This window comes from Acanthopagrus latus, chromosome 3, assembly GCF_904848185.1.
Source record: "Acanthopagrus latus isolate v.2019 chromosome 3, fAcaLat1.1, whole genome shotgun sequence".
Lineage (NCBI taxonomy): Eukaryota > Metazoa > Chordata > Actinopteri > Spariformes > Sparidae > Acanthopagrus > Acanthopagrus latus.
In genome coordinates this window covers 13776693-13796475 of record NC_051041.1, presented here as the reverse complement: position 1 = coordinate 13796475, position 19783 = coordinate 13776693, and the positions used below count along the sequence as shown (strand labels likewise).

General features: G+C 42.7%; 1 protein-coding gene across 4 annotated transcripts; it reads right to left on the bottom strand.

Moving 5' to 3' along the window:
- Positions 1-76: 76 nt before the first annotated feature.
- Positions 77-18977, bottom strand: yrk (Yes-related kinase). Of its 4 annotated transcripts, none has more exons than XM_037093363.1 (14): positions 18835-18977; positions 18459-18642; positions 11561-11604; positions 9622-9876; positions 7930-8032; positions 6688-6786; positions 6347-6450; positions 6026-6175; positions 4548-4712; positions 3070-3249; positions 2287-2363; positions 2037-2190; positions 1740-1871; positions 77-1269 (listed from the first exon to the last, which is right to left on the bottom strand). In XM_037093363.1, exons 4-14 carry the CDS (start codon positions 9851-9853, stop codon positions 1061-1063), a joined length of 1605 nt encoding a protein of 534 aa, XP_036949258.1. In that variant the 5' UTR covers positions 9854-9876; positions 11561-11604; positions 18459-18642; positions 18835-18977; the 3' UTR covers positions 77-1060. The 4 variants fall into 4 exon arrangements, with proteins under 4 accessions (XP_036949258.1, XP_036949260.1, XP_036949257.1 ...); XM_037093365.1 differs by having other exon boundaries at positions 9631-9876; positions 18758-18911; XM_037093362.1 differs by having other exon boundaries at positions 18758-18910.
- Between the last annotated feature and the right edge of the window lie 806 nt (positions 18978-19783).

Below are 19783 nucleotides of genomic sequence, written 5' to 3'. Positions count from 1 at the left end.
TTGTCCTCACCTGTCTGACATTACCTGTGAGGAAACTCCAAAGATATAAAGCACACACATGCATAGAAACAAGAGGTGTGGCCTAATCCAGAAATGATATCTGATTTTTATTGCAATAACATGACAGGGGAATCTCAACATAAAGGTTACATTTGTCAAAAAAACAAAACAAAGACAAAGCATCATTCCCTGTTTATGTGTAACATTTCACCCTGCCCTCCCAATGGGTAAAAACTGTATACATGCCAACTAGATATAAAAGTCTTCAGATATATCCGAGTTAAATTAAAAACAATAAAAGAGACAGCTCATACATAAAATTGTCATACAAATTTTAACAAAGAGCATTCCTTACCATCTCTCAGACTTGACTAAGGCAGTTTTAAAGGCACTTAAAATGTAAAACAGCCCTTAATTTGGCCACTTTAAGGCACATGTGGAATCAGTTCCCCCTTTCAGGTCATGGACATGGATCAGTTCAACTGCCTCTTTATATGTTTGTGAGAAGAGGCATGTAACAGAGGAGCGTCTGTGTCTGCTCATTTCCCACACAGGTTCAGTGGGTTCATTTAGATGTGTTTTTAAAGACAGTAACTGTTGTATGAAACCTGTTGCACCCTCGATCACTTACGTTTTGTTGAAACAGTTAAACAGCTCCACTCGGACACAGAAATCAAAAAGGACCTGAACATATATGGCAGCTGAACAGATCATGTACCAACTCGACTTCCCCCCACCTCAACACAGCCATCTACATCTTCTTTCAGTTCCTTGTTGTCATGGTTACAGAGTAAAGCAACATTACTGCAAGGCCTGACCAGCAGAGCTCCGACTCCAGCATGGCTGACTGATCGGTCCTGAACGGGCTGCAGTGATCAATGACCAAAAACGTTTTTTTATTTTTTTAAACAGTTAAACAATGATATGTATCTTAATGTGTGTGTGTGTGTGCTGCGCATGTGTACATGTACTCGGTGTGTTTGCATGTAAATCTATCTGTCGTTCTCTGACTGTTTGTCCGTTTATTGCTCCACATCTGTCCAACAAGATGTGTGGTCGGTCACAGGTTTTCTCCAGGCTGGTACTGCGGCTCTGTGGCGGTGAAGTAATCCTCCAGGAAGGACTGCAGGTACTCGAAAGTGTGCCTCTCATCAGCCTCCCGCCTCCAGCACTGCAACATCAGTTCATGGAGAGAGGCGGGGCAGCCCGGGGCACAGGGCATCCGGTAGCCCCTCTCCACCTGCTCCAGCACTTCACGGTTGTTCATGCCTAAAGGGATGGATGAAGAAGTGGGGGGTGTGGATGCAGGAGAAGAAGAAAGGGTCGGATTAAAAGGTAAATTAACAAACAACAACATATGGCTGACATACTGCGATTTTAAACATGCTTGATTATCTGTGTGAGGTTTTTATGCATCTTTTTATGTATTTATTTGTATCTATTTTAATGTTCTTTCTTATGATATATTTATTATTGTTATTTGATCAATCTGGTATCATTCATTTTATTCCGGCGACTGGGCTGCAGGTGATTATTAGGAAAAGGATGTTCCTTTTCTTTTTATCTTCTTCTGAGTCACTTTGCAAACAATACACTGAGGCCTTGAACTCAGCCGGTGCTGTCAGTCACTTTAGTCTGATTCAAAATGTGAGCAAAATCTCTAACCAGGAGGAGTTCCACTCCCAAAGACGTTCAACCTCTTACTGTGTATGAATAAGAAACACTGAGGCAGCTGGTACCTGGGTATGGCACCCGTCCCTTAGTGATGAGTTCAGTCAGCAGGATGCCAAAGCTCCACACGTCTGACTTGATGGTAAAGCGTCCATACAGCGCAGCTTCAGGAGCCGTCCACTTGATGGGGAACTTCGCCCCTGAAACCATGGCAACACAGTGAAGATGCATAATCATATAATTAGGACAGGTTATGTATAAAAATATAGGCATGGAGGCAGAGGCAGCACTCTCAATCATTGTGCAAGCGTGGCTCTCTTCCTCCCTCATACCCCCCCTACACACACACACAGTCATGCTGTTACCTTGTCTGGCTGTGTACTCATTGTCCTCAATGAGCCTGGCCAGGCCAAAGTCGGCGATCTTGCACACCAGGTTGTCTCCAACGAGGATGTTAGCTGCTCGCAGGTCACGATGGATGTAGTTCATCCTCTCGATGTATGCCATGCCAGCCGCAATCTGAAATCAACACAAAGAGACAATAAAGAGCTTGGAGCAGTGATAAAAGTGTGTGTTTCCTTTAAGTCAGCCACTGTCTGTCTATGGTAACCTCACCTGTGCAGCCATGTCGACAAGCTGAGGCAGCTTCAGATTCTGCCCCTCTCCGTCTTTTAAGAAGTCCAACAAACTCCCTGAAAAACCAAGACAGAATCATCCTGATTGGCCACTCATACCATAAAATATAGGCAATACAGAGTAACACATTTGAGTAAATATTGTCTTTTCTTCTGCATGAATACATCTTAATGCCAATTTAGATGTTTTTCTATTTAATAAATATTGAAGAATAGTTTCACCTGCCCTCCACAGGGAGGTCAAAGGTCACGTTCAGCCCAGCAGTGGAGGCATGGGCGCTGAACTCTGGTCTTCCTGATAACTCTAACACCCTTCTGACAATTTTTTTATGTCAAGTAAATGTCTCGACTGTCGGGGTTGATGTTTCTGTTCCTCTTTCTTCACTAGTTTGTCTTTTTGGTGCCAAGTTGGACACCTCAAAAGTCTGTTGTTTTAAAGAATATCAAGTCAAGTCAGTCTTATTTACATGGTGTTAAGTCACAAAAAAGTCATCTAATGACACTTTTCAATTGGAGCAGGTCTAGACCATACTCTTTCATCAATCACTTCAACTGAGCGCATTATTAATCATGCTGTAGATGTGTTCATTCTCTAAGGTGGAGGTGGTGTACGCACTGACTTATCAGTTTTCTCAATTGTGCATCTAACTGAAGTAAAAACAAAGTTTCAACCTCACTTTATGAGTCCTTCAGGGTTCAAACCAAGAACAGTGATTCTTATATACAGCTAGTCACAGGCATGACAGTTTAGTCAGCATAATACCTTGGCTCATAAACTCGGTGATAATGTAAATGGGCTCCTCAGACACAACGGCGTAGAGCTGCACCAGCTTGTCGTGGCGCAGTCTCTTCATGATCTGAGCCTCCTCCAGGAAGGCCTCAGGGGACATGGTCCCTGGCTTCAGAGTCTTCACTGCTACCTTGGTGGTACCGTTCCACATGCCTGGCATACCGACAAGGGGACGTTAACGCACACACACGGACACACACAGAAACGTGCTGCGCAGGCATGCTGACAGCGTGGTCGCTGTATATACAGTACATGTTCATACTACTTATACAGGGATGCAAACACCCACACATGTGGATATAAATATCAAAAACACTGAGAGGGTACACAATCTGCAGGCTGCATCAAACACACATGGTCGAACCTCTGGCGCATGCTAATGATTGTTAACTTTGAGAGCATGCATGACATGAGACGGGTGATGTTAGGAGGGAGGGGGGGGAGGGAGGTTTACTGGTCTTACATCAACACCAGCAGCACCTGAGTTACATGGACAGGCTGAAAGCTCGGCTGGCTTCAGGGAGAAACTCTGCACAGCTCAGGAAACATTTTCTACATGAACTGATCACATATGTACCTGGGAAAAACATCAAACCTGACACAAATGGTCAGCCACAGCCAGACATTGTGCATCACCAACAATCTTTGCTACAGGACAGTACAACGATCACGACGCTGGACAGACAGTTATCCCTCTGAGCCTGTAGAGGGCGTCAGAGGGCGTCATTCTCACCCATCCATACGTCCCCGAAGCAGCCCTGTCCCAGCTTCGTTTGCAGTGCCAGCGTATCCCTGGACACCTCCCATGCGTCCCGCCCGAGGCCCATGGTGAGCGGGGTGGAGTTGGGACAGGGCTTGGTCAGGTAATAACACAGTCCGTCATTGCTGCCTATTAGGGGGAGGAGGTGGGAGCCAAAGGGGAAAGATTGGAAGTGGGTGATAAAGAATGGGAGAAAAGAGTGGAGTGATGGGTGGAAAATGGGTGGGTCGGGGGGGGTGACAAAGAGGTGAGGTGAGATGATGAAACATGCACATGCAAACGCAGCGGAGGAAGGGCTCAGCTCTGCACACCTGGACGTGAAACAAAGCCACATTTTTATTCATTAGCTGCTGCCTCTGTGAGGTTCTTGCAGGGATTTATTAAGGATTTGTTTCACTGCTGCAGTTTCTACTCAACAACAAAACATTTAAAAACTAGGCAAGACTACATCTTGAAGCTGTGTGTGGTGTGCATGTTTGTGTTCGCAGTTTTTTTCTTTTGCTGGTAGACAGATAAACAGGGCTTTACAGTGCATTTCTCTGAGCGTGCAGCTGAAGCGTTTACTGATGTTCTTGTCAACTGAAGACAGCGAAGACTACAAACGCCTGCTCATCTTTTAACACTTTATTTTATCCAGGTGTGCTCCAGCTGTTACCTTCCCCCCACCGCAACACAGCACCACCATTCCTACCCATCCAGACTTCTCCAAACTGGCCATTTCCCAGTTTTTTAATCAGCTGGAGGGATTCACGGGGAATCTCCCACATATCCTTGGTCTTCACCGATAAGTCGGCCAGCTTAGGCATGCCCCGCTTACAGCTGCCAATCAAACGGCAGCACAGACCCGCCGCTCTCTCTGAGCGAGAGGGGAGAGACAAACAGGCAAGGAAACGAGAGAGAAGGAAAACAGAGGGAAAGAGGCAGCAAATGCAGAGATAAAGAAAGAACAAGACAGGTTGCTTATGTGCTTTCATAACTGGCAGGTTAAACAAACACTGAAGTACAAAGGCACAAAAAAAATAAAGCAGAACAGGAACAGACACAAAAATATAGGATCAGCTTATGAGAAAAACAAATAAAAAAGCTGATGATGTCTGTGGCCAAATTTCTTAAATCAGCACAAATGCAGCAAGTTTGTTATACCAACATAAGCCACTAGGTGGCAGATTAATACTTGCAGCGAGCAGAGGAAGCAGAGGGTGTGAACCCTGCCTGTTGCAACAACTCTCAACTGAGCTTAAAGTCACTAAAAGTCTGTGGTGGAGGAGTGGAGAAGAACTCAAACCTCTTACTTCACTGGAAGTAAAAACACTCCATGACAAGTCAAATTTCAGGCTCAAATTACAAAACATTACTCAGAAGAAAAAGTGACAGTACTCATATCCAGGGATCTTTGTATTGTTATATGTATTACATTGGTAGATTATTATTTCTGGCTCATTGTAATGTTGTAGCTGATCAAGGTGGAGCGTGTTTTGCTTATTTTACAGTCAGATATGTGATTCATGTTATTTGGTCTCAAGCAAGTCCCAAGTCATTTTCCTTACTAGATACTGTAGTCGTACCTGCAGGACAATGTCTTAGCTCCGGTCAGTGAATTCAATTTGCATTATAACTATAAATGTTCAGTGAAATTAATGTTATCTATCTATAAATGTTGAAGAAATAACTTATAAGCCTATTTATCTTCTCCTCATCTCTTTTTAAATGGTAAAATACTAAAAAAAAAAAAAAAAAAACGGAGGCCAAAACATTAAATGAACAGAGACAAATCACTTGTGTCAACATTTTTTTTCTGTTCACACCCTTGCTCACTGCTGTGTAATTCTATGACAATTTCATAAGGTAATGATATACTTTAAAAACCTGCTAATTAACTTGATACTGAAGCTGTCAAATAAATATAGGGAGGGTAAAAAGAACAGTTCTCCCTCTCAAACGGATCAGAAAATAGAATCCAATGAAAATGCTCAGGTAAAGTAAACCAAATTGATATTTGTAGAGTAAAAGTCCAGACTTTCCACCACTGACAGGTAGAATTTAAGCCCTTTCTTATATTTTAGCAGAGAATGACTGGGCAAAAAGGTGAATTAGAAAAGAGCAACACAACAATTACAGTCACTTTGAAGGAGAAGCAGAAAGAACAGGATGTATTACTGTGTGCATTACCTGTGTAGTGCTCTACAAGCTCCTGCACCGTGTCGAACTGAGATCTCGTGGTGATGTAGTAGCCACCGTTGTCTAGTTTGCGGATCTTATAATGCTTGACATGTTCTCCCTTGTTGTCGTCCCAGTCACGGATAGACAGAGAGTAAGCGCCTGTAAAGAGGTCGGAGAGGAAGAGGAACGAAGGAGGGAGGAGGTGGACAAAGACGCATGGCGGTGGGAAGATATGGGAGATGAAAAGGGAGAAGTACTGTAAGCATTCACATACACACCAATATTGAGAGTGTGTGTGCATGTTCACACGCGCGTGTGGCCTATATTCACCCTTTGTGGTCTCACTCTCACGTATAAGGAAAGTTCCCCTCTGGTTGCCATGGCCCAGCAGCTGTCTCTCTGCATCCTTCCTCCCCATCTTCCCAAAATACCACCTGTCACCATGACAACAACACACATCATGTGACCTCTGCCCTCGGACTGCATGTCAATCATTGAGAAAATGTAAACTATCAAGAAATGAAATTGCAGCTTTCACTGCAGTATGTGGTGTGTGTGTGTGTGTGTGTGTGTGTGTGTGTGTGTGTGTGTGTGTGTGTGTGTGTGTGTGTGTGTGTGCGTGTGCGTGTGTGTGTGTTTGTGTGCCTGTTCGTGTTCGTGTGTGTACTCACTCTTCAGCCTGTATGGAGTCGACGGGAGCGACGTAGTTGGAGGGGATGTAACCTGAGTTCCCTGTGTCCAAAGAGCGAGCCTCCCACCAGTCTCCCTCCCTGCAGGAACACACACAATAGTCAATTTGCGTGTAGAGACGCAAAACATCAGATGCATTTCAGAGAATCTAAGATAAGGTGAAAGAATACTGTCAGCTCACAGGTAAGTATGACGCTTAATAGAGATTTCATGCTGAAGTTTAACAACCTAATAATAGGTGACATTGAAATGAAACTACACAATGACTACACAAACTATTTATTCTTTCCCCCAAACTTCAGCATTAGTGATACATATGTGACAAAAGCAGTGAAAAGCCTTTTGTGGCAAAGATAGCCGAATGTAATCTAAAAATGTCCCCCGGTGTCTGACTTGCATTGTGGGTAACGTATGCACTGCCCTCCTATAACACTGTTGTGGACTCATTGTGGACAGTTTCGATACAGCAGAATCAGAGGTATCGCCTCTTTTATTCCACGCATCCTTCTTCCTTTTCAAAACCTGCCACCCACATTAACCACAATGCAATGTGGCCTCCTAGTGACATCACTGTAGGTCGTTAAGTGATTTCAAGCAGCTTTCTCCGGAGCCACAAAAGACTTCATATTATGTTTTTTCACATATGCAGTTGTACTCCCCAAGACCCATTTACACACTTTAGTGTCAAATTGGTAGAGTTCCCCTTTAGGTGTAGGTATGTACAGTATTTCTGTGAAACCAGGATCAATTTTCATTTGACTGAGTAAAAAGAAAGCTGGCTATTCATAAGTGTAAAATGTGTAGAAACCAACCCTTCAAGTTTCACTTGTTTTACCTCTAAAAATAGACTCAACATGCACTTCTGCAAATCTACATCAAAATGAAGTATCAAAGAGTCCAGATGAGAAAGATGTAAGGGCGAATGTTTAAACTTAGTTTGAGTAACAGTAACTCCAACCACCTCCACAAAGTCAGATTCAAACATCATTATATAAACAGATTTCTATGACAGAACTATTGTTTGAGATCACACACTGCAGCATTTCCTGGTGTTAATGGGTGGCATTTAATGCATGCAAACAAAATGAATTACTTTCTGTGAGTTTTATTTAACACATAGAACTCTGAACACGTACAGTATTAGTACAATATTCAGCTCCTGATGCACGTTATCATGTTTGTTAACCACATCTGCGTGCATTTCAGTATGCATTTGTACCCACGTGTTGTTGATGATCTGGAATTTCTCTCCTTTCTGAAAAGTAAGGTCATCTTCTGTGCGAGCGTCATAGTCGTACAGCGCTATGAACAGAGTGACTCCACCACCTGCGTATGTGTTCACACAACGAGAGACAGAGGTGTGATCAGCTTCCAGTTATAGTCTATACCAACGAACTCCATCAAACACATCAGGCTATTCTTGCTGTTCCAAATTATCTGAAGGTTACATTGACATTTATTGAAGTCTTTACTGAAACAGATTCTGCTCTGATACACATCTCTTAACTGACAGGAAGATAGCACAGAGATTACTTCTAAATTTGTGGGATTAAAATGCGTTTTTATCTTCATTCCTGTTTGTCAACCTGAAGTGAGAAAATACTTTACTTTATGAATGTAACATAGAGAGGAGAGGGGGAAAAGAAGAGAGAGAACTGGTGTCTCTGGTGAGTGCTGAAAATAGTGAGAGCTGACCTGGATTTAAACACACAGATACCATACACTTGGCGCTTGCTGTTGTTTACTGGCTCAGCGAACAACCAGAAGTGATCAGGCGGTCAAATTTGCTTCACTGGTAGTGAACTCGCCATTAAACAACAACAGCTCCTGATAAAAAGCTATCCGTCGTGACTCATGCACAAGTGTTCTCCTGAAAGTTATAGCAACAAGCCTTCAAATCAAACATGATGGTACTTTGGGAGACTTGAAGATTTCTCTGGTTCGAACATTTCTGGAAAACGCTGAGATAATGTAAGTACCAAAGTCAACAAAAAATACATAACAAAAGTGTAGCTGTTTAAGAAATAATAATGCAGAATTCTTACTTATTATGCCTTTAAATCAGAGCTTACAGCATACACATCTACATTAGTATTCCAATAAGTTGGAAGCATAACTTTTTTAAACTGTGGCTATGAATTTGCTTACTTTCACTTTTTTTGCAATGCAACTTTTAGGTTTTTTAAATGTCTTACTTTGAATCTATTTCTACGCGTGTGGGAAGCACTTTGAATTGCCTTGTGTCTGCATGGTGCCTGATAAATAAATGTCTTTGCCTTGCCATATTTGTACATTAAAATAGTTCAAACTGGCTGTGAAGAGATCCCTTCTTAGTGTGATTTCAGTGTTAGAGTCCTCTTTCAGTGCAAAATTGCATTCCTGTGTTTAGCCAGAGGGAATTGGAGGCTTATAAATGTCATTCAAGCCTCATACAAACTTCAAATGAATGTTAAACTGCAGCAATTTCTCCCGCAGACAAGCCCTATGGATTTTGTGCCTTATATCCTACACTGAAGTTGATCACTTCAGGGCCATTATGGAAAGGAGAGACAATCACAGCAATCAATGTCTCTTTCATAGTAAGTAGGAGCATAGGAGCATAGTTTTAAAGAAAGACTTGAACTCTGTAGCATCACTGTAAAATGTGACAATCCACCTGCTTATGATGATTATATAAAAATGTTGAGAGTGGAGAAACACGGTCAAAACGCGACATCATGATCGTTAAAATATAGATATTTCTGATTTTGAGACCACTGTCAAAAGGTACAAAAGACATAACTGAGAAATCAAATCTGTGCTTGTGAACAGGTGTACCGATTTTCACCTACTAGAGTCTTAGTAATATTCCAAGATTCTAATTTCAGTTTCACACACACACAAATACACAAACACACACACACACAGAGCCTAACCTGTTATACCTCCAGGCCGCTGGTGTGTGTTGGTGTTGGGGAAAATGGCGCTGGCTGGGAAGCCCTTGTTGAAGTCTGGGATAGTCTGAGTGGGGTCGGGACAATAACGGCCGTGATTCGAGGCCGCAAACAGCCCTCCATCTGCGTTGCTAGGAGACAGATCTGTAACGTCTGCTGATGTTGCTGCTGCTGCTTTGGCGGACTTTTTCTGCTTGCAACAGACACACCCCATAATAACCAGCACGGAGACAGCGTCTGTGGATGCAAGCAGAGTTAACCAAACACGCCACAACTTTCCTCTACAGGACGTCATATTTGCTTTTGTCTCTTGCTGTTTGATGCTATATGATAGTTATTAAAGCTGAATGTAGCTAACCATCAACATTTTTTTAACCTGGCGTAATTACAGTATCAATCACAATATGTTTGTCTGCAGAGACAACAACAAAGACAAGAACAACAACTGGATGTTTAAAGGGAAATGCTGGAGGGGTCAAAGCTGAGGCAGCAGAGGCCAAGACATGGTGACTTTTACAGTAGTCCTTAACATGAGTTCCTACATATCCCATAATGCAACTTGATAGAATCATTCCACAGACAACCACTGCCTGATAATAAATAGCCCCACATCTTTCACACTGCATACCTCCAGTTTGAACAGAGCTTTCCGTTCTGAAAAAATTAAGCCAACATAGAAGATGTGTCTTACATCACTGGTTGCAAAAATATGTCTGATTTTCATGTAAGCTTATGAGGAAATAATCCCATTACTCACTTGATTTGTTACCTCATTATACAGTTTCCTAATGAGTTCCTGTTGATGTGATTATGTTTTGTGCATTTTGTTCCTATTTACAGTAAAATAAAGTAGGGTATGCTTTAGGGCGTTTCTAACTTCTGGTTGACAAGTAGCTTCTACTCGCCTGACTTTCATGCAGGCAACCAGAGTTTGTGTCCTGTGTGTATCCAGAGGCTTATACTGACTTTAGACTCAGTGAATTTATTAGGTATTTAAAAGAATATTTTCAGTTTTCAATCGTAGTTTTATTAGGTCTGGGCAACAAAACTATTTGTTTAGGTTCACTCAGGTTAGTAAAACAACTTTGGTTAGACTTAGACAACAACACTACATATTTAGCTTTAGGAAACATTTTTAAAAAACAACTCTGTTTGAGGTTACAATGTGAGTTGACGAGAATGTGCATCAAGCACACAAAACTGTTGGTTTTGTAGGACATAAGGTGCCAACCTGGGCAAAATATTCCTGATGACATCACTATGACATCATCAGGTTTATTCTTTCAAATCATGAAACCCTCCTCCAGTGACAGTAGACATTATAATTAAACAGTTTTTACTGGCTGAGCACTATTTTGACAGTAAACTGACACTTAATGTTTAAAATCAGGAAACTGACTCTTAAATAACAGTAATTATCCATTACTTAATGGAAACAGATAAGCAAAGTTTGCCAGGAAGTAATCTAAATGCAGATGGTGTCATCAACATTTACATATAACAATACATTTGAAGACTTGTCTATTGCCGGTTTAATGAACTGCAGTATCGCTGCTTATCAGTGAAATGAGAAACACTAGAATCTAGTGGATTATCACAAGATTCCACGTAAGAGGTAAGTCAGTTTTAGTGTTACGATAAGTATTCGATTTCCTCTCATTCCTGCCTGCGTGACCTGAGACTTCAAACAGACGCTGGTAGAAAGTGAAAGCAACACGTATCAACAACATACAGAGGGTCACCCTTGTGAAACAAACCACCGGGTGTGAAGAACTGAACCGTGAAGAGAGAAGTAACAAACTTTAAATAAAAAAAAAACTTAACTTCCCTTGAGCGGGAAGAGGAGGAGGAAGAGCGGAAGGGGGGTAGGGGGCGGGGGGGGTTGAGGTAAGGCGGGAAGGAGAAGTTATCTTTTTCTCACCTGATGTCTTCCTCTGTCAGATCATCTGTCAATCACCATCGCCACTGGAAGAAAAAGAGAGGGAAGGAGGTGAGTGACGAGAGAGCAGGGCAGGAGGGGATGAGTGGCATAGAACCGGAGACGCGGAAGGCGATAGGGCATGCGAGAGAGAGAGGCTGAAGGGCGGTAAAGCGTGAATAAAGAGATGCGTGACGGGGGACGCCAGGAGACAGTGAACTCTAAAGAAAAAAAAAACTGAGACAGCTCGATAATGAAAGACAGAGAGAGACCTGAGGTTAGCCACTTCCCTTTTTGCTCTGCAGTTTCGAGAGAGGGTACTCAGTCATTCTCTCTGGTCAACAGCTGAGTGTGTGTTTGGATGTGCATGTATGTGTGCGTGTGTTTGTGTGTCTGTGTGTGTGTGTGTGGGGGGGGGGGGGGGTGAAACATGCTTGTAAATGTCAGGCAGAAGTAACTGACACAGAGAGACAGTCACTGTCGATGTGAAATGTGTTTCACAAAGCGTACATGTGCGCAATCCTGACTTCCAGTTTGGAGTGAACCGCATTGTTTGAAAAGAAGCTGTGTTGACAAAGCAAAAGTCGGTGCCAGCATCAAGAGGAAATAACACCCAGAGGAGACTGAAACACATTTTTGTGTTGCTGAGACGCCTGCATGCAGTGATCCTGATCAACGCGAAACCGACTTTTTCAAAATCATGTTTGCTGTCCGGTGGAGAGACAGATGAGATGATCTACAGTCAGCGGCCAGTTAGCTTAGCTTAGCAGAAACACTGAAACCGTGAAACTGCTAGGCTGGCTCTGGCCAACAGGAACAAGATCCACCTCCAACGCTCACTTACTAATCTCCATTTAGGTTCCAGTGTTCAGTCTTTATTACCTCCACCATGTTTTTGCCCATGGCCGTTTATGGGTTGGTTGTTTTGTTGCCTGCAGGATTACAAAAAACTACTGTGCGGATTTCAACTATATTTAGATGGAGGATGGGTCTCGGCCCAGAACAGACCCCATTAACTTTCGGTGCGGATACTAAATTGACAGAGTTTGAGGCTTTAATCATCTCATGTGATGGTAAACTGAATATTTACGGTTTCTGGATGGAAAAAAATTGGCACATTTCAGAGACCTTCCACTTCGCTGTTTTAAATAGACCCTTTACGTCTTTAAACCTCTGATATTTTATCTATTCCTGCCTCCATTGAAGTGTTTTTTAAATGTAAGACTGAGCTGTGTGCTTTGTATGATTGGTGTGATAAAGAACAAAAAAGGTTTTGGTTGCCCTGACAGCTTAGTTGGTAGAGTGTGCACCCCATGAACAGAGGCTGTTTGAATCTGACCTGGGGTCCTTTGCTGCATGTCATCCGCCCTCCTCACTCATCCAATTTCCTGTCATCACTATAAACTGGGCTCTCAAATAAGCCCATGCAAAGGCCAAAAAAACACAATTTCAACATTTTCAATCTCAACATTGTGGCAAATGAGGAAACCTGGGCAATTTTGAGGCTTAAACAAAGGTTTGAGTGAATGAATGAATTTTTATTGATAAAATAAATGGCGGATTAATTGCCAATAATCTTCAGATGCAGCCCTTGATTAAACTTGATCATTTTGGAGGCTGTAGTTTCTATAGTCAGTATTTATTGACATTGATATAACTGAGGCGGACAGAATATTACATCTCAGCAGCAGCACCAATAGAGCCTTTATAAAGCCTATTAAGTTGAATTAACACCTGTTTAAAGTTCCACCAACCCTGAACATTATAACTGGCATGAAGGGAGGCTTCACTGAGATCTGTTGAATTTGACAGCATCCGTTTTAGCTCGAAATAATCAGGCAACTGAGTCTAGAACGACCAAAGGATTCGGACTGGCAACCTCACAAAACTCCTGGCTGTAGCCTCCCCACCTACTGAGGAATGTGAAGGAAGTCACACACAGGAAGAACACTACAGGTTATGGCAGGGAGCAACAAAAAAAAAAAAAAAGGACAAGAAAAGAAAAAGAGATTCGCTTTCATTCTGAGAGAAGAGCAGAGCTCCCAGCGGACAGCATCAGCTTCCACGTCTCATCCACACCATGAATTCCCCGAAATTCCTGTTTGAAGCAACAAAAGCTATTATGGGCTTCAACCAGAGGACTCTATGGCAAAATACGCAAAAATTTAATGTGCACACGAGCTTGCACGCACTCACACATACACACTTGTGCGCTATCAGGCCGGCCATCAGGAGTGCTACAGGAAGTAAGCTCTGTTAGAGTTTCCTGTCCAGCCCTCTGATGGCCCCCCCCTTTTCCTGGAAACTGAGGACAGGGTCCATCCACACACACACACACACACAGACACACAAATATACACCGAGCAGCTGCGGGGCCACAACACATCTTCCTCTCTGTTGCTGTTTTTCTCTACTCCGTGCCCACACCCCTCCAACAATAACCCTCCGGCCCGGTTTCTCTCTCTGATAAATCTGAGAAAGGAGAAGTGACAGACGGTGGAGAAGAGGCCTCCTCCCTTTCATCTTCATCTTGCTTCTGACTCTTTTTTTCTGCTTTTGTAAGACGGGCACATCACCACAGATGGATATGTATTCAGACACACACACGCGCGCACGCACACACACACACAAGCACAAGACTGTTTGCAAGTTGGCCCTACAGTCATTGTTCTCCGTCGGGTTCCTGTTGACCAAATCCTCTCACTCTCTTCCTCTCTGCACGCAGAAACCGTGTTAGCTCATAAATGCCACCTGATAATTGAGTCGAACTGAAGGGTTTTAATGCATAAAGGTCACATCAAACACATTTTTAACACATGCAGCACAGTTTCACGGCCGACTGGACAAAGGCCTCACAAAGCAGGCATGCACGAGCGTCGAAATGTAAAACTGTGCAGCTACCCGATTCACCTTTGTCCCCGCTTTAGGATGACGATCTCTCTTCAATCAGTCACCAGCAACAAAGGTGCAAGAGAGAAGTGTGTGGGCGTGAGGCGCTGATGGGTGGTTGCACATTCAAATTGGCACACGGCCCCTAAAGTTGCTGCCTGTTACGCATGTGAGAAAAGTCCTCCCAGTGTCTTGTGTACTTTAAGAACAAAGTTCCTCTTTGCTGCTTGAAACCAAGTAGCGAAAAGGAGATGTAGTGTGCTGCAAACACACACTCAGCTCCGTTTATGAGGAGTTAAGCAGCGTCTTGGGCTGCATCACATCCAGGGCAGTGAAAGTTTTAGTGGTATCATTGCAAACATAAACAAATTGACTGAAGTGATGCGTTCAAAATGCTCTCCAGTCGTGCACACATGCTACCTTTCCCCCTCTCTAAAACACGTTTAGCCTCCCGCTCACAGCTGCACAAACCTCTGTTACATTTGATGTAACAGCCAAGTGATGCAATGATCATTTACGCCACACTTGTTTCTCAGGTAAACCAGTAATCCTGTGTTAATAAGCCGTTTCTGAAGTAAACTTCTCTGCACCGACTAGGTGCTGGCGGTCACAGCACATTTTATTATAGCAGCTGGCAGACATGCAGAAGAAGAAATAATTAGAATACTTCACGAAACAGAAGCAGCTTCCTCTGGCAGAAAGGCGGTAATGGTTTTTGTGGTAATTCTGCTGTAACATGCTCTTCACAGCACAGACTAATAGATAAATAAGCATTAGTGTTCATGTACTTTAACGCTTGTTTCATCCAAATTGCAAAAACGCTGATATTCTCAGCAACCTCTGGTGGTATGAGGACATACGACGGAGGTGAATCTTGATATATACAGACATCACACGAAGTAACTTCTACCAAAGAAGTCATCCCTGAGAAAACCCTTGTCCGTAAGATCAGTGGATTTTTCAGAGTTATGGGGAGTTCACACTGCTGAATTTTTTAAATTCTCAATGCTGAATCCACAACAAATTTCAATTCATCTCAACTGTGGGTTGTAAAGTGATCTCGACGCAGGTGCAAATAAAAGTAAACATATCTGCATGGCCATCTGTATTTGTATTTTAATGGACCAAGTCTATAATGTACAGGCGTAAGGTAACGAGTACCTTATAGGAGCTGCAATACTACACTCCATTATAAAAATCCTGCATTCAAGTCTTTGTTTAAGCGAAAGCATCATCAGCAAAGTTTACGTAAAGAACCCATTGTAAAAGTCCCTTTTTACTTTAGAAGAGAAGTTCCACCGAAAACTGTAAATCCAGTTATCTGGTGGAAAGTCAAGTTAAGTTTTGTAGTCCACAAAACATTTCTGGAGGTTCACAGCAAAACAGCGGTGCAGTGCTCAGCCACAAAACTGAAGTAGATGAGGACAACCTCATCATAAAATAAAATGGTTCCATGGAGCGCTTCAATCAAAGTCTTCAGCAGGCCTGAGATCCCATATTGATTTTGAAATGACACGACTTCTGAGCTAAATGTGTTTGTTTCCACCCTGTCTGAAGTAGGTGAGTGTGCTCGACCGGACATCTTTTTTAATCAGTTTGGGATCTCTGGGCTTAAGGAGATTCACTTATGCAAGACGGACCCATTTTATATTTGTATCTTATTTATTTGTTTATGCTTTCAAACAAGTCCCCATCTACTTCAGCTGTTTAGGAGATCACCACTACACTGTCCAGAAATGGTCTGTGGACTCCAAAACTTCACATGACCGGTGCGTAGATGATGAACTGAATTTTCATTTTCTGGGTGAGCTTAAGCATCCTTTAATGTTGAGGTTGATGAATGTGGAGCTTTAATGTATCACAATCCATTATATTTCACACAGTATCATTTAGTATAGAGCGGCATAAAAATTTCATTGTTTTCGAGTAAATTACCACGTATTCTTATCCTATATAACAATATAAAGAAGCACGTACATTCTGACCCTCGAAGCATTGCCGCACATTCATTGCACTCTTATAAAATCACAATAACGTCACCCTCCATCGTCGCACTCGCAAACATCCAAATCCAAAATGACACACCCTTTCCTGCACAGTGGCCTGCCGATAAGCTGCTCCCAGAAGGGAATTCAACACGGGAACATGGGTCAACACACACACACACACACACACACAACTATTCAGATCTGTTGACTTTCTGTACTTTTGCACCAACTCTCTGCTCAGCTCAGACTTTCTTCAATCCTCCTCTTTTCTCGTTTCTCTCCATCTTAACTCTCTTTCTCTCCCTCAGTCTCTCACTTGCTAGCAGGAAGCCCCACAGGATGTGGAGTGTGAGTGCGGCAGGAATGATAGGACAATGGGAAGCAGGCTGTCACCGAACCCTCACACACTCAGAAAGGAGCAGGAGAGAAACGAGGAGGTGGGGGCAATGGAAAAGTAAGGTGTCTCGGTCATTGGGACGTCCTGTTTCCACATGAAGTCATCACATCCTCCAGATACAGGGGACTGAGGTGGATTATTGGACGGCATACATGAACATTTACACGTCCAGTCCTGTTTCCTAAGCACTAGGAAGCAACTACGAGACAAGTCTTCTAACAAAAACTGCAAAGCCCCTGATGGAATTGACAGCTGACAGCCTCCATCCAGAGATATGATAACATCAGACTGTGAGGCTCACTTCACTGTCACAGGGGTGGGAAAGTTGAGTAATGACGGGGGGCGTCCATTTCTAACCCCACCAACTAAAAAACCTCTCTACGCCCCCTTCCTTCCTGCCTAGCCCAGAGGCTAAAGACAGGAACTGACCTCGTAAAGAAACAGGAAGTGATGAAGTCCGGCCTTGGACGGCCTAATCGTGCTTTTTCCCCATCCAACCTTCAAAATTCCACGACACCTCCTCCTCTTCACACAGACACACACGACCACCTCCCCTTGAAATCAGCGGCGACACAAAGATTGATAATCTAGAAGGAAGGTTGTGGCGCGATTATGCAACGTCTCCGCCGTCCATCACAATGAAGGAATAAACACCTACGCTGAAGCCACAGAAACACCTCAGATGGATGGAGATGTTGAGGAAACATCCAGCCCTGCCTTTTCCTCAAGGTGGTTTCCTGTAGGTGCACTGCCAAATAAATCGCAGTCCCAGTCGAGGCCTACAAAAGGAATACGAAGCCGCCGGAGAAAATTCAACACAACTTCCGAAAGTCTAGCAAATGTGAGGCCACAAATCCAGATTCTATAAATTTTGTTTGACCTTTGACCCCTTTGATTTAACACCAAAGAGGTCTATTTCACTTCTACGATCCTTTTCTCTAACCCTACACATATTATACAGGAAGAGATCTATAATTGAAAGGTCTTGTGACTTAATTCTCTGGAAAATTCCACTCTTTCGGTAACATTGCAATGTCGGCTGTTTGATTTCTAAATATCAGCCACTGACAGTGTGGAAGTACTGATCGCTGCACTTCATTAACCTCTCACAAACTTCCTTTTATCTAACAGTAAGCACTCCAAAGTTACCTAATGGTCACACACTGAAACTCATCGCTGGAGCTCTGACTTATTTTTATTTATTTATTTATTTTTTTGCCATTTTATAAAACATGAAAAGATGCTCAGGGCTGTGAGGTGTTGGGCTGCTGAAGACACTCATCTAGGTTTGTTTGGCTACATTCACAGCAGAAAGTGCTCAAGCAGAGATGTGAAGCAAAGGTGGCTTCCTCCGTCGATACAGAGAGAAAACAGTGAAAAGTTCAAGTGACATCTTTTCCAAAAAAAAAAAAAAAAAGAGGTTTGTGGAGACAACCGCCACTACACGTATCACCTCTGACGTGGGATTCACGAAGTTTACTGATAAAAGGGGTTTTTTTTTTTTAAAAAAAAAAAAGAAGAAGAAGAAGAAGAAGAAAGAAAAGAAAGAAAGAAAAAACCCAAGCCACTCTTGGTTGACGGTATTTCAAAATTTCCAGACATGATGCGATAAAATAAGAGGACATACCTGACACAAAATCCGTCCGTTATCCCGTCCGGGGAATCCTCGAGTCGGTGTCACTGCGCTGCGCGAAGGAGAAGAAGTGAGCGCGCGCCTCGTCCGGAAGGCTTGTACAGAGCTCACGCACGCAGAGGTCCACCCCAGAGGAGCGCGTGCAGCGGCCAGCTGGAAGAAGGACCTGTGATGTTTACTATCAGAGACAAGACGGGAGTCATTTTAAATAATTTTTAGAGGGATAATTAGCTTTTTCAGGCGATATATTAAAAATATCTTATATGAATATAAATAAATAATTAAATACACACATCCAGCCGGGGAGATGTTGCCTGACATCAGTGCAAGTGCAAGATGCGACACATCCACTCCCCTGGTGTGAACTTACAGGAAGACTGCCGAGAGATGTGTGATATCCGCGTACATGTCACAAACCCAGAAACTAAGAAGGATGGTGCTCGGTGATCGTAAAGTCCCTGTTTTTATATTGCCATTACCCCCAAAATGGATTACACCATGGGTTTAACGTGCACATTCGGCTGTAAGACAACAAAGAGGACAATCATAGCGGCGCGCGGTCACAGTTCACTCTGGGGAGCGAGTTGACTCGGTGGGGGGGAGCTGTGGGGTGACAGGTGTAACATTTCTTCCAAGTCTTTGTCTCCATCTAGCGGCGGTTCGAGGTAACTCCCGCAGCAGGTTTGGGCTTCTTGGATTAGAAACAGGGTTGTAAAAATTACCAAAAGGTCATACTTGAGTAAAAATGATGACGATATCGTGTTGAAATATGAGTTCGGAAAAGGTGAAAGTCACTCATATGAATGGAGACCTCAAAGTATCGGATAATAAAATGTACTTAAAGGAGCACTATGCAGTTTTAGGGAATGACTTTTAATCAGAAGAGAAAGATTCTTCATTGCCTGTTTTTTTTTTTTCTTTTTTTTTTTTTCGTATGCCTAAACAAATTGAATAAAGTAAATAAACACTGAATAAACAAAGCACAACTCTTTAAAAGCACAACACACTTTCATACTGTTTTACTTACACCTTTCTGGCTTCTGGCAAGTGCTCTGGGGATCTTTTTTTTTCTCTGAGAGCAGCTTATTCACTCAGTTATAAAAAGATAAATACTTCTGAGTTTGTATTCTTACCTCATTAATATTGTAAGTATCAAAATCCTGAGTTTGAATTTCTTCTCCAGAACTACATAGTGCCCCTTTAAAGTCACTCATTTGAATAGCACTGTTTGAGTATCTGACAAGAGACTGCACTTAATTATCAAAAGTACAAGTAAAAGTATATTACGCATATTTACATATGTACGTACTGTATTCTAT